Here is a 15,811-nt window from a genome sequence, read left to right as displayed (position 1 = left end):
AAGATAATCCGAGGTCACAGTTTTTCTAGATGAGCAATATTTGGCTCAGTTTTAAGAGTAGGTGAAGTTGAATACAGCCAATGCAATTTCTCAACTGTAGCCCATTTGAAAGATTCTTCAATAATTATACCCCAGACTGACTGAACCAAGTTCAATTTCAAGTTGTGATTTCAACACTTAAAGGCATTGCTGTTTTTCACCTGATCAGATTCGTAGGAAGTTGGTGAAAATGTTCCTAGGTCCATCCCACAATTGTGTTGGTTCTTCCATGGCCCATGTTCCATCCTTCTAGCAAGTTTAAATGAATTCATTTCAAAATATTTCTTTTGTGTAATCCTGCTGACAGACAAACGGTGGAGGTTATCAAGTATTGCTAAGTGATTTTGATCGGGGAAATCACTTCATCTTTTTCCTACTCTGTGTCCCTGTGCAGACATTAAGATATTGAGATGCTGGAAGCCTGTCTCGTGTTGATGTTAGCTGATTAGAAAATGGGTGTAGATTTCCCATACTTGCTGAGAGATGTCTTGTGTCCAGCAGCAACAGGAAAAAACTACTTTGGAAAACCACTTAAGCCCAACGGCCTCAAACCACAAATTTACCATCTGAGTTATAAAAGTATGCGTAAATGTGCACAGACAGAGGCATCATGGTCTCAGCTTTAAACACAAACACTGAGCACAATTCATAGTTTTGAATTCAGGGTTTAAGAGTTTAAAATTTCAACTATAACCACACATTCTCCTACAGGCTTTATTTGTAAGAAACGCGAAGCATAAGGAACCACAACCCTTCACTGACCGACTCTGTACATCTTCAACAAGCATTTCCTGTTCAGCCTTTCAGAGAAACATCTTATCTTTGTTATTTTATCACTTCAGAACCTCAGATATCCTCTGCAGGTTTCTCTGTGCAGTCAAGTTTAAAATATATACAACCAGTTTGGAAGCTGGCTGCTGAATTTAGATTCCCACAGCTACAATGTTATTAAGAGAACAAGTATTCAGGCTGATGACTGCAAACAATAAGAGAGTGATTATTTGTGAGGTAATGCCTTGGCTTTACCTCTGGAGCTGGTAATGAGAAACAGTTGTCTTGGCAGCTCCACATTGAGGAGAGAAGTATTGTTTTAAAAACTGCAAACTCAAAATAACTCGGGAGAAACCATTTTACTCACTGAACAATGAGGTCTGTGTTGTTTATGAGCGACTTATGCAATACATCTTTATGTTTTAGTAAAAGTACCCATGTTTTATGAAGGCCAATCATCCCTGATTACTCCTGCAATAACTGTAATTGTTTTTTTTGTTTTTTTTGCACATCTTATATTCATATTTATTCATGTTCCTAACTTTACCTTTGCAAACAACTACTGCAATTTTGCATGCTAGTCTCTTTTTGTCATCTTTTGTATTAAGTCTTTTGTTCTTCGCTCTATTTGCAATGCCCTTTAAATGTTGTTGTAGCACAATACTTTCCCAATTTGGGATCAATAAAGTACATCTATCTACTCATCCGTCCATCCATTTGTCCATGCGTCCATCCATCCATTAGACACGATCACATGGACACCAATATTCTGATGTTAACCCGATGAAGACAACAGCCTGTAAACAAACTATAATGTCACTCAGAGGAGTTCATACCTCTGCCTCGGCCCAACAGTCTCTTTACATTCAATCATGCTGCACCAAGTTTCACACACTCATATACATCAGTGTGTAGTGGACACATGTGATAGACAGAATTCACCAAAGACTCTTGAAGTGGTTTACACTATTTGATTTGCACTACGTGGTTTGCACGACAACACACTCTGTAAGGAGCTGTGGGTTTACCATGGTAGGGGGTTAAAAGTGAATGTTTTGGTGACACCCTGAAGTTCTCTGTAGCCTAATCTTTCTTACAAATAAACAAACAAACAAATATAAGTGAAAAAATAACTTCCTTGGTGGCGAAAAGATGTTCTAAATACAAAAGGCTGAAGCTGCAAAGTCCCACATCGCACACTGTTAGTCCACTGTAATAACTTGGAATATGTAGGTGGATGATTGCATGATTGAGTTTTTGATGGAAAGGAGAATATTGCGCTCTTCAGTGGAACTCCCTTCAAATAAATAAGAAAAACTGTGTGTGTGTGTGTGTGTGTGTGTGTGTGTGTGTGTGTGTGTGTGTGTGTGTGGGTGTGCGTGTTTTGTGGGTGTGTGTCTCAATTTCCTTGTTCTCATGTGCAGCACACGCTGCTCACCCATTCTGTTCAGTGAGAGCTAGCACACAGACAGTCAGAGGAGAAGAACACAGACAGAGAGTGGCTGAATCCCTCCCAGCTTCCAGCACTTTATGAGGTAAGCAAATGTTTCATATAGTGTTGCAGAGTTATTTCTTTACTGTATCATTTTTTATTTAACGTCTGTATAGTGCCAAATCACGAGGTACCTGAGTAACAAAAAGCTTCGGTAATTTACAACTGTAAGACCTCAGTGGAAATGAAATTATGCTCAACATATTTTCGATCATTTAGAAGAGTGAGGATTAATGCCTCTGTTTTGCAGCTGAATCTGCTAGAAATATTTGCTTTATGATCAATGTGATGTTATTTTAAAGTGACACAACAGTTTAGTGATGATTGATGTATTGCTTGATGCCATAACAGCCCTGTGACTGTATGAGATGGGCTTGGTTATTTGGTTTATTGTGTAAACTCTAAGTAGTGTCTATGTGTATTTTTATATGAACAGTGGTTGAAATGGCGGCGTGTGATGTCAAACTGCTTGTTGTGACAATCCTTCTGAGAATGATCCAACTCCGCAGCCCGACTGAGCTCTTTAGCCCTTTTAAGATCGCTGATTCTCATTTACATCCCACAAACTTCACTCTCATGTGTATGTGTATAGAGATTGACAACTGCTGTTGATGTCTCAGAGGAAATGTGTTACGCATCAGTGTGCTGAGGTGAGCAACTTGCTGTATAAAAGATAAGATCCATTATCTCCTGTGCAGATAACATTTTTTAACGTCACTTTTTCCACCAGGAACTTCTATAACCTCATGCCTGTCCTTGGTAACTGACTAATTTCAAACTTGTTTTTCTGCAGTGGTGATCTGATAAGGGCTTTTCTTTTTTTGTTGACATTTTGCTGGTTAAAAATGAAATAACAATTTTAAGCGGGGGTTATCTGTGGGAAGATAGCAGAGCTGCCGACTGATCACTACGCAATGCTACGCCGATAGCCTCAACTCCGAGATATTCACTTTGGTAGCACAGGGATGAGCTGAATGAGCTCTGCTTTTTCAAAAATATATGGTTTCTTTTATAGTCTTTAGCTGTTGTATAGGTTATTTGTGTTTATTTAAATGCTTCTTTTTTGATTTGACACATTTCAGGATTCTGGATTTCAGGATTTAGTTTTTCCCTGCCATGTTAAATAATATCCATATGTTTGTCACAGGAGGGGTTCTCCTGCATTATGTCCACTCCCCAATCTGTGGGAAGTGAAGAGATCAGGGGCCTTTGCTACGATATCGAATCTGCCATTGTCTGATTTGGGTTAAGTGAAGCAGGATAACGAAAAGATATCCTGGGTGTATTGAAGTTGCTTCGTTTTACCAACCCCTGAACTTAAATGCCATAGAAGCCAAATATTAACACTGCGGATCATCTCTATTGAAAAAACAAGACATTCCACAGGAGCTGAATGATCTGTTTTGTCCTTTTCAATGCTCCAGACAGAATTTAACGCAAAATGTTCCATAGCGAGAGTGGAAAGAGACAGGAAATCGAAAAGAGATGGGAAATCCTGGTTAGCTGTGAGTTGAAGCAGCGACCTGCTGCTCAGGGCTTGTGCATCCGGTGTGCATTCTAACCATCAGGTCTCCTGTTATCTGCCAAGGTCTAATTTGAAGTAATGACAGAAAAAAAGAGGCAAAAGCAGACATGAAAATACTATGTAAATGGTCATACAAAAGGGCAGCATGAGGCCATTTCTTGCATAATTTGATTCTAGTATTCTCTGTGTAGCAGCTTCTGAAACTTATTGTGAAACTGATTTTATCATTCTGTGGGGCTGGTAGCTTCAGGAAGCAAAGATGGCCGCATAGGTTCCTGCAGACAGCGCATAACTCTGATTATTAAGTCACCTATGTATCTGCAGTATGAAACATGTTAATTATCAAACACAATGCAAAACTTTAACTTTTGATTTACTCTTTTAGACAATGGATGCATCCCGACTTCTCGTCCTCATCTTTGTGGTGATGTCAACATTCAATTGTTCAGGTAATATTTTCATTATGCTGATGATGATGAACTGGCATTATGTATGTATATGACCCACATTATCACTGTTTAAACACCTATTGCTCTTGGTTTTTATGAAGTCTTTTTGGATTATTCATTTCCATCATTATCAGTAAATCTATCATCTTTTTCTTCCGGGTCAGATACAGCAGAGCTCCAGTGTGAGGACAATAATGCCTACATATCCCTGGTTGAAGGAGAAGCATTATATTTTGTCCATGACGCGCCGGCTGAGAGCACCTTATACAACCAAGAGTTACAATGGTACAAAAACAACTCCAGGATTGAATATATCTCGTATGACGAGAAAGAGAGAATACATCTCCATGGTGGAGCGATATTTTTCTTAAATGTTGTCCCCGAAGACTCTGGCCTCTACACTGCCCGGTAAGAAAAGACCTGCACTTTGACAACTTTAGAAATTGATGTTACGCCATTTTCAGACAAGAACTCTGGAGGATTTGCGCCGACCTTCTCTGGAGGTGGCCTTTAAGAAAAGAACAACGGAGCTGGAGATTCTCCGCTCACAACAAAAAAGTTATCTTGACATCTTCGTCAGTGTCATCTATATGTATGGCTCTTTTCTTTTAGTTTTAGTTTTTTGCGAATGTCACGTGTTAGAACGTCAACACAATCTCCTGCTGTGTTCTCATATCGGCTCCTTCTGACATTCTGCTGACTTCTTACTGGGAGGCTGGCAGGAGAAAGGCGGAAGAAAGACAGGAACCTCTCACTCAGACATTTGCGCTCACACATACAGTCCCTCTGGAGAATGTCCGGAGATCTTCCGGAGGATAGTATATGTCTGAAAGCAGCTTTCGAGGCTTTTACTTACTTGTATCATTGAACACAACTTCAAAATCATGTCAGGTTCTGATCTTTAGGTAACTCATGAAAACACTCTCTCCACTGTCCAATCCCAGCTAAACGTTCCTGGTTAAAACTCAAATGCTTCACCAGATCCTTACACCACAACACTTGTTTTCACTACCGTTCTTTACTATGACCTAACCCAAGTCCAAACACCATCCTATGTAATTTACCAGGAGGAAAACGCTATCTGAGAGGGGAACAAACTTTGACATACTGGTGTATATTAAGCAAAAAGGAACAAAAACATGTGGCCGGAACCATTTTACCATCTGGGTTGCTTCTCTTCCAGGCATATAGACCAAAACGGAGAGTGCAGCAACTACAATGTAGAAGTGGAGGTCTTAGAAGCGAGTGAACGAGAGAACCCCAAACTGTACGGACAAATCAGGGACACCAACCAGAACAAGAATGTCGGCTGTCCACATCGTGTCAGAGAAACATGTATCAAGTTTGGAGGAAACTTCACCTGGTACAAGGTGTGATTACAGTGACACCTCTAAGTTCTTCTGTCGTTTTTCCAAATTCATTTTCATATTTTTCAAGTGGGTCTTTATTCCCACTGTCTGCTGCAGGACTACAGTCTTCTTCAAGGTCGCCATGAAGACAACATGTGGGTTGAAAATGCCAGCAAACAAGATGAGGGCATCTACACTTGCATTTGTACCTGGAGGCACAATGACAGGGCGTACAACACGTCAGGCTCCAGGAGGCTAGTAGTTCCAGGTGAGAGAGCTTTTCTGGTCTGTTTCTGATCTATTGTGCATCATACATCCGCTGTGTAAATACATTCTTGAGTCACACACATTTACGAGTTTCTGTGAAAAACATTGTGTTTTATTTTTGCTTACAGATCCAGCTTCTTACCCTGGTGTAGAAATCCTCTCTCCTATAAACAAGGAGCAGTTTGCAGATGAAAGTAGGAATGGTTCCCTGAATGACCATCTATATCTGACCTATATGTAATTGATTATTAACATAGTGTTGCCTTTGAGTGATAAGCCTGTGAATGGATAGAATTGAATTGTTGAATAATGGAAGAATTGTTGCATAATTACCAATGGTAATAAATGTATAAAATGTGTTTTATTCTTTCTCCCAGGCTTGGAGCTCAAGTTGAACTGCACAGTTTTCTGTGGGAGTAATGTCAAAGATTGTACAGCTAGCTGGCATGTTAATGGAGACCCAGTCAACCAGATGGCCGGATACAATCAAACCACCAAACAGTAAGCCTGATTAAAATATCATACAACTTAATATAATATGTTAGAGTGTCAGTTAACTGTCTCACTAAACATCTAACTTATCATTTATACAGTGTTACAACTATAGAGCCTGAACAAAATACACCAGCTGACAAGTCTTCACAGATATGACACATTTTATTATACAGAGGAAACAATGCAGAAAAGATGTTTTTATCAAAGTCAAAAGTCAACTTTATTTACGACAATTCTGCCATATGTACAGGACAGGGATTGAAATGTCGTTTCTCTCTTTGATCCCCGGTGTAAACACATAAGTAGACAGATTTTACAAGTACATATAAGTATGCAACATACTAAGTACTCAAAACATAGTACTTAGTACGACATAGTATGCAGTCATAAGGCACACGATATATAGGACGAGAGTAGTGCAAACCAGAATTGCTGCAATCCATGTATTTTGAATTGAGGTATAACACAGGTAAAACAAAATGTGGACAAAGACAGGAAGTAGAGCAAGAGGCCGCCTCATTCGTGGGCCGTGCAGACCACTAAGGCTGAACTGAAATGAGATGGTTGGGTCTACAGGTTTTTTGTGATTGGTGCGACCAGCTCATCCCGCCCTTAGTTCTGAAGTTATACACGACAAGAAAGTTTTAATGCCTCTTGGTTTTTTGTCCCTGTGAATCCTGGGATAGGTTGGGCAGGGAAGGATCCTCCCGTTTTCTCTGGGATGAAAGGTTGCATTTGTCAGCCTCGAAATGGGGCAGCCCCTGAATTGAGAAACAGCTTGACTTTATAGGTCTGGTATAGTGTAGGATTTAGGTGAAATGGATCTATTGTCAGAAATTTAATTTTAAATAATCCTAGTGATGTTAACACTAGTGTTTCACCTAAATTGTATGAATTGTTGTTTTCTCTAACCTAGAATTGGCCCTTTATATTTAAATACTTTATAGGTTTCCACAGTTTCTGTTTCATGTTTGGAAGGGGAGGGTGGGTTGAGGGGTATTCAGCTGCAACATGCAACTTCACCACTAGATGTTCTTAAATCCTACACACTGAACATTTAAAGTAATACATGAACAAACAAATAATATAAACAGAACAAACAATTCGTTAATTAAAATCCAAAGACCAATCATGAGGAAATAACAAGGCCAAAGTCTGAAACGTAATTTCAAAGCCCCAACAGAAAGTTTCAAGTTCTGACCACAAAGAAAAGAAAAAGAAAAAAACTTCAAACCTTGAATTAAATTGTTGATTTTGTGTAAATCTCTGCCCTGAACCACTTCACTCTGTTGTTTCCTCATCTTTAATGAGCCAAACTCTGTGTCCTCTGTCAGAATCATGGAGAGGCCTTCAAAGAACACCATCACCACTGCGATCCTGACCATTAAAAAAGTGTCGGCAAAGGATTTTCAGGCTGAATTCAATTGCAGCGGCAGAGGTTTTTACACAGCCAAATCAGCCACTTTAACGCTGAAGCGGAGAGGTCAGTCTGTCGTCCAATCATAAGACTTTATTCTTGGCTGATGGAAATAATGGGTGATTTTAATCCTTGACTATACTCATCATGTAGTTTTACACATTTAACTTACTTTATTGAACTCGTGTTTGTTTTCCAGCGTCAATAACTTCGTTGGTTATTAGAGCCGTGTGTGTGTTGCTCCTGTGTGTGTTTGCTGCTGTGCTGGTGAAGTGCTTTGCTGTCGACCTCGCACTCTTGTTCAGACCCTGCTTCCATCTGAGGAGTCACAAGAAAGGTAAGGAGAGGATTTTTTTATTTAATAATAGATTTTGTTGCAGGAACCGGTTACTTCACACACCTGCCGTCAGGTCCAAGTATTTTTAAGATGGTGTTTTTGGCATTCTCTAATTTTCTATTAAGAACTGATGTAATTTTGTAAGTCACATAACTTACATAATATTGATTAACTCAAGATGTGTGGTCGAGCTGCACGATCTCAGAAGAAAATAAATAAGACAAAACTGGACAAAATGGAAAATCGTGAGCAAAAAAACGACTTTTCCATGAATTTCCTTGTATTTAACAGATGTGAGGTTGTACGATGCTTACGTGGTCTACCAGATGCAGAAGATGGACAAGGTCACTGAGAACACACTCTGTCAGTTCATCACACAGGTTCTACCCTCTGTCCTGGAGGAAAAGTGTGGATATCGACTCTTCATCCAAGGGAGGGATGACATACCTGGAGAAGGTATGAATTATATTTCTTATTTTTTGTTTGTGTTTTAGTTTTGGATGCACAGGCACAAATATATGAAATTTCTTCGAATCTGTGGGAAATCTTGGATAAAACCACTAGAAAGTGGCCATCAGAGGATTCACAGGCAATCCAAGCAAAGTTGAAGTGCTGGTTTCTGAACCTGGTTGTTGGTCAGATATTTGACTTCCGTCCCTGGATCCTCCCACTAGTCTGTCAGAAATGAAGAAGCTCCTTGGCTGAGAGTGGAAACGTTTTCCAAGTACCTCCAACGCCATTTTCTTTTGATTCAACTTCAAACTCAACTTCTAAACACCATATGAGGATACACAGTTATTGGCCCATTCAAGAGATGCCATAGTAATAGTGAAGTCATTTAAAGTCAAGAATAGTATCAGCTGATCCAAATATCTGGACAGCGTTCGCCGATCCAAAACATCTGGACAGTGTTCGCCGATCCAAACATCTGGTGGACTCCAGCTGTTGATGACATCATCATTCTTCTCTCTTACATCCTCTCTTTACATGTCTTCCTGTCTTCTCTTTTTGCTTTGAACAGTGGTTTCAGTGTAAATTGAAATGATTAAAATGTGCTAAACTAAAAAAAAACATTGTGTCCATTTGCATCCAGGTGAAAATAGTCACATGACAAAACATTTTTAGCAATAACCTTTGCACTTTGTCAGTCACATTTTAACACTCTGGTTTTTTAGGTTTTAATGCCAGTTTGAGTTTTTTTTATCTTTTATGTGTTATATACTTTTAGCGCTTTATCTTTTTAAGTGTTTTTAAGGCAGGTGTAATATTCAACTCATTTTTATTCTGCATTGTTATTCTGGGTCTTACACGATATGTCCTTGTCGACAGTTTGTGTTTGTTTGTTGCACAATGTACTGTTCTGCAGCTGCTGTAGCACTTTGGCCCAAGAAAAAAATTCTCTATGGGGACAATAAAGTATATTTGATTTGATTTGATTCATTGATAAATGGATTGATTGATTGATTGATTGAGAGTTTTTCACAGGAGACAGAGATTTGGGTCATGACTCTTTCACCCTTTCACCCTTTTTGGTCAGAACTTCTCCCATGTGACTCATTGAAGTGGTCCAGGAGCTCCTGAAAAACTAAAGCTAAATTTTAAGCACACATAAACAAGGTTGTCTTTAAAAGTTTTTTATGACATTGTGTTTTTTTTTGTGGTATAAGCTTGAGGAAGCATTTTTCATATCTCTGCATTACATCGTTTTTGTGACCTCTTAGACCACGTGGAGCTGGTGGAGAACAACATGAAGCAGAGCAGAAGACTGATGGTGATCCTCACCCCAGGTTCAGGATCAGGCTCTGAAATCACTGACCAACGTCTCGACTCGCTCCATGAATCAGTGATAGGAGGGTTTGACTGGCAGGTATACGAGTCTGAGAAATTCAGAGTAAAACCATTAGGACAATAATTAGATTTTTATAGTTGTTGTTATTGGCTGCAATGTTTTATAGTTTTTTTTCTTCTTGGTCATCTTCTACTGTTAACATTAATATTATTCTTTCTATTTCAATTTTTTCCTATTTGTTATATATTAGCATATGCTATGTTTGCTTTTCGGTTTATTTATGTTACTTGTGTTTCTTTTCAATGTTTCCGATGAAGTGGATTCACTGAGGTTTGAGGGTCTTTTGTCTGATATTTGCCTCAAGTTGTGACCAAGAGTAAATATTGTCTGAACATAGCATATACAATTATCTGGAGATGATTATTAAATAAAAAACATAATTATTACAATTTGTCATCTTAAAATCAATCAATTTTGAATCATTATAGAACATATTTATAACTTGACATGAGATGGTGAAGTTGTATTTTTAGAAAATTAAGACTAAAGAAGAATTGATTTTAGCTTCTTGTCTTTTATGTTACTTAGCCAAACATCTTTGGATTTCTCTATCTGAAGTTTTGTCACCCTGTAACTATAGACAAATAAAATAAATGCCATCTGTGATTTTCCAGGTTGGGCTCCACCATGCTCTGGTGCAGAGGGAGATGAGTGTGATTCTGATCCAGCTGGGAGACACTGGGCCACAGGGATACACACACCTCCCCATTGGCCTGCAGCATTTGATTCGAAAAAGCGCCCCCATCAGGTGGCCAGAGGGTTCGCGGGATGCTGCTGCGCGTAACTCACGCTTCTGGAAGAGAGTTCGATACCTGATGCCGGCCACACCTGCCAAGAGGTGTCCACAGTATGCTCTCATTTGAGATAAAGAAGAGCTGTCTGGAGTTTTTACAGGATCTCACTGCTCACTTTAGGAGACTCATCTATGTGCTGCTGTTTGTGTTTATTGTGCTTTTTCTGTGGAATTTTGTGATATTCTCTGCTCTCTCCTAATGACTTGAAGTTGCCCACTTAACTCAGGTAGTCTGAGTCCTTTACTGTTTTGTTGTGAACTTTTATTGTGAAATGTATGTGTCCTAGGGGCAGCATCTGACAGAGGCTACACATTCATATCCATTCCTAATTGTTCAAGTATTAAACCAATATGGTGTGTTTAAATACAGAGTATGTAGTTCTGTAAATAAAGGCTCCACTACTTTAGTTTATGAGGATGCACAGCATAAATACAATTTGCTGAAGATAAACATTAACAATGTTATTATTCTAAAGAAAAAGGGTGAGAAGTTGTAAGAAAATACTTTTATAATTTCAATGTGTTTTAAATACAAGAAATTGTTTTTTGTTTCTTGTGCTTCATCCTTTTTGACTTGCTAACATGACCATTTGTTTTGGTGAGATATATATAATATTATTATTCAGTTACTTTTTTTAAATGATAAATTATTTTAAATGTTTTCCTTCTCCTGTTGGATTGACCTTGTAGTGGAAAATTGCACTGACCAGTGTCTAAGGTAGTGGAAATCCCCCTGACCAGGTGTCTCACTGCTGTGATACTGTCTACCTGACAGGATGGAACCCTTATTTGGCGGTGTCTCACTGCTATGACCTTGATAAACAGGGTGTATGCCCTTATTTGGTGATGTTTTCTTCCAACTGCTACAGCGGACGGACAGACACAGATGATGATCTCATGTCTTTCATGTCTTTTTTTCATATTATGTTTTATGAAACGCCTCTTTGTATAAGTTCTGGCTTTTATGAACTTGCGGCCAGTTCCATTTTGAGCACCCGTGCTTGTTGTGTAACCTCTGCAGAGCTTACTATTAAAAAGACTCAAAGGCAACTCCAGTCTGAGAATTTCATTATTTCAAATCTCAAGATGAATTTCCACCACAAACTTGGCGTCACGAACAGGATCCCTTGAAAGATCGTCTGGACCCGAGAAGTTTTCGGTGGCTGATCACCCAGGAGAAAAAATCTTCTGCCTTTACGTCCAACAGTGAAGAGAAGAGAGGGCCGAAATAACTGGGGTTCCGGACCTTCTTCACAGGGATCCAATGACCTCTCTTTGGTCATCTTATATCTGGTGAGATGTTGAAATTCAGATTTTTCATGACTTTTTAGGTGATTTCTCAAATACAAAATCAAACATAAGAAATAATACATTTAAAGGGTTTTATTTGGAACGGGTGTATTAGTCATTCTCTCTGGATTATTGTGGATTATTAATGTTTATCTGACTCATCCTCGTGGCAATCATCCTAGTTGAAGGCATTTTTCCTGTTTTGCCGGAGAAATGAACAAGGATTCGTGGAGACGTCCACATCTTAAATTGAGTGTTCAAGGGAAATTGTAGATGTGCACGATTTCATACACTTAATTGATAAGGATGTGTATCCAGGGTTGTGTGGCCTGAGAGGCTCTCTATACGTGTTACTCATGATCTCCTCTATTATTGTTTCGCACATTATTCTGTCTAGATGCACTCCTGTAAAAGTCTCTGATGATCTAACGAACTCCTCTTTTCCTACGGTGTCCTCTCAGACCCAAACCTCCCAATCCAAGCTCTACCAACCTTCAAGCTTTCTCTAATTTGGCACCAACACAGACACGCATATCTCAGCACCCATCTCTCTACATGTCGTAAACATTCCAAAGGGGGGGGGGCGTTATCTGCGGAGTGGCCAACCGCCATTTTGGCAGCACGCTGACACACACAGACACTTACGCATACTCACATACATATCTTTATTGAGAAAGTACACCGTTAGTAATTTGTGTTTTTATACTTTATTATATTCATAATAAATGTTTTTCTTTAACAAATGTTTTTTCATTAATGTTGCATAAGTGAATTATGCCAACCTCCACATTGTCAAGAACTCTATATCCTTCAACTTAGCTAGCTATCTATATGGTAATTTGGGTTATAGTTATTAATTTAATTGTTAATCAGAGTTCCAAATTTATAGTTAGTACTTTTATGAGACTTAATCAATATATTGGCTATCTTTTCCCTTCCTTTGAAGGGTGGTGCCCCGAGGTAACTTTAATCAATTAAAGTTATTATTTAATATTAATGTTTAATATTAATATTCAATATTTTATTTTGATAACCAAATTTATTGAATGCCAAAAGGCACACCATGCTATGGTATCACGTTTAATGCATTATTGCACAACAAAACTGTATATAAAACTTGACGTCAAAATGTGCGGACGTGGCTAAGGAGTTTGAGTGAGTCATCCACTAACCACAATGCCGGTGGTTGGATCCCCGGATCTCCTACATTACAAGTGCTTAGATTTCCTTTGGAAAGACACTGATGCACATATTTCCCCAGTGTGAGTGTGTCCACATTGAGGCACTGTATTCATGTGTGTGTGAATGGTTGGTTTTCTAGTCTTGATGACCACTCAAACCACACTTTACAGAGTGGTGACGACATTTTACTCTTACTGTTTTTCTCTTCAGGACATAATGGCTTAACACAAGGGCTCTCAGTATCATTTACTAGAATGCAAGCCTATTTATGCATTAGTATATTTTTATATTTAAGATATTCTGGTTCGGTTATTGCACATAGCTTTTTTGATTTTAATATTTTCCTTTGTCTTTACTTCTCTGACGTCCAATGAAAGTAACAAAATGGTTCGAAGAAAGAAAGAAAACCATTCAAGATAATGTGATGGAAATCTGGAAATACAAGAGGCTGGAACACCAAATTTGTCTTTGTGTATTTTAATAGGGGCTTTCTGCAGAAAGGATCAACACAGATAGTCACACGGATCTCAGAGTGAAGATGCAGGACAGTCAAATGCAAGGATCTTATATAGGAGAACTAAGGCTGTGTGTCTGAATCAGTTCAGACTGGTTTTGTAGGCGCAGGTTGAGAGAGGAATCTAAACACAGATAACTGATTTACATATGTTTCCTTTGGAGATAAGCATTCAGTTCTTTGGAGGGTAAATAAGTGATGAAAAGGGTCTGACAGTTTTCAGGTCATACACAGTTCAGACCATAAAACAGTTCAGGTCATAAAGTATTTGGGCAGGTTGTATATGTATGTAGATACAGGTCATAAAACTTACTTTTCAACTACAACATAGGTTTCAACCACAATTAGTTATTTTTCCACTACAATAATCTTAACTCGGTTTTCAGTAGTTAGATAACTGAATAAACTGGTTAGATAATCAGAATAAAATGAGTGTCAGCATTGGCAATGTTCTTCAGCACATTCTCAGCTGCCTCCTTCACCTTTTACTACGACAGAAAACATGTGTTGTGCATATCTAACCTGTGATTACAGATTTAACCTCCCAACTGTGTGACCTCATGTTCTCTTGTCGCGTATGTCAGTTATCATAAAACATTTTTTATTTATCAGGTTGAATACCGCTGAGTTCAGAGTGTGTCTGATTCGGAAGCAAAATAACTGATGATTTTGAAATATGTTATGGTCAGGTACGTGGTCAGTTGCCACATTTTCACCTGCTGTTGTGACAGTAATCTTAGTCTGACTGGAACCTTGTAATTGTTGATGTTGCGCCCTGAAAAGGGGAGATTGTCATGCCCTCTGCCTCATCTGCCCCCTAGTGAGGACCTGGTGTGCTGGAGTTGGGTTCTTGGCTACACAGCTGCTGTTGATCGGTCAGCTACCTTTTATAAGCTCCAGCCCTGCTCTCAGTCTTCGCCGGACTATAGACTAAGTTACCGTCAGTACTGCCAGCCATCACCTTTAGTAAACGATACTAGAAGATTCTGAAACTTCCTTTTATGCTGTGTCCTGACTTTCCCTGTCTCCCTGCCCAGGATCAACAGCTGGACATTAGCCCTGACTCCAGCCTCAGATTTCTGCCTGCCTGCCTGCCTGCCTGCTCCTCACGGACATTCATCACCCCTGACTCCAGCCTCGGATTCCTGCCTGCCTACCTGTTCCACACGGTCATACTATTAAACCCTGTTTGACTTGACTTCTGTCTCAAGCCTCTCTCTGCCTCTGCATCCAAAGCCTGGTCTTAACAGAGATATCAAAAAAGATGATCGGACACGATGTTTCCTCTCTGGCAGCTTCATTAAGAATTTTCAGAAGTAACAATTTACATAGGTACAACAGTTCTCTCAGTATAAAATATTTAAACAATGTTATGCATTTTCTTTCCATTACAAGGTCAACTTCCCAATCTAATTTTCTTTTCTCTCACTTTTCTTATACAGGTAAGTAGACAGGTAACTATATATGAAAGTGGCCTATTAATCATTGAACATCAACTTAAATATCAAACTTAAATGTATTGGCAATAAACAAAAATATCTTAGACATTAGTAGCCATTAGTCTCTTATCTTTGTTATATACCTTGTTCCTTATTATTTACAGTAAATTTAGAAATGAATCCACAAATGCATTAGTAATTATTCACACCCATAAACATAGTGAAAATTAACCACACAGATACACATTAGCAACCTCATACTCTGTTTGTGTGTCTTACTGAGCTAAACACAGTCAAAATGCACACAACATCTGTTGCACTTATGCTAACCTCGTGCCGCTCCATGCCTGCCACTGGAAGAACGGAGTTTAGCCAGCTAAACAGTATACCAATTATCAATCCAACAAATCGAAATAATGCTTCCAAAACACTCAACATGGTAACAAAACAACTTAGCAAACATCTTCCAATGTTCAAGAGCATAAACATTCATTTTATACCTGAAAAGGGGAGATATCAATAAAGATGCTCGGACACGATGTTTCCTCTCTGGCAGCTTCATTGAGAATAGCACAGTGGCCCAGAGCTCCCCTATCCGGCCTC

The 15,811-nt window shown here is 38.9% G+C and overlaps 1 protein-coding gene and 1 long non-coding RNA gene across 2 annotated transcripts; both read left to right on the top strand.

The window, feature by feature from the left end:
* The first annotated feature begins 74 nt into the window (after positions 1 to 74).
* LOC117755314 lies at positions 75 to 1,511 on the top strand. Its single transcript, XR_004612575.1, has 2 exons — positions 75 to 427; positions 460 to 1,511. It is a non-coding gene; the product is annotated as an uncharacterized LOC117755314 (long non-coding RNA).
* A 2,704-nt stretch (positions 1,512 to 4,215) lies between these two features.
* Positions 4,216 to 11,163, top strand: LOC117754980 (interleukin-1 receptor-like 2). The gene is made up of 11 exons (XM_034574357.1): positions 4,216 to 4,276; positions 4,411 to 4,684; positions 5,460 to 5,646; positions 5,743 to 5,893; positions 6,021 to 6,086; positions 6,270 to 6,393; positions 7,722 to 7,870; positions 8,004 to 8,141; positions 8,433 to 8,597; positions 9,863 to 10,008; positions 10,605 to 11,163. Exons 1-11 carry the CDS (start codon positions 4,216 to 4,218, stop codon positions 10,851 to 10,853), a joined length of 1,710 nt encoding a protein of 569 aa, XP_034430248.1. The 3' UTR covers positions 10,854 to 11,163.
* Positions 11,164 to 15,811: the final 4,648 nt, after the last annotated feature.

This window comes from Hippoglossus hippoglossus, chromosome 21, assembly GCF_009819705.1.
Source record: "Hippoglossus hippoglossus isolate fHipHip1 chromosome 21, fHipHip1.pri, whole genome shotgun sequence".
Taxonomy (NCBI): domain Eukaryota; kingdom Metazoa; phylum Chordata; class Actinopteri; order Pleuronectiformes; family Pleuronectidae; genus Hippoglossus; species Hippoglossus hippoglossus.
The sequence above is the reverse complement of the archived record's forward strand: the minus strand, read 5'-3'. Positions and strand labels throughout refer to the sequence as shown.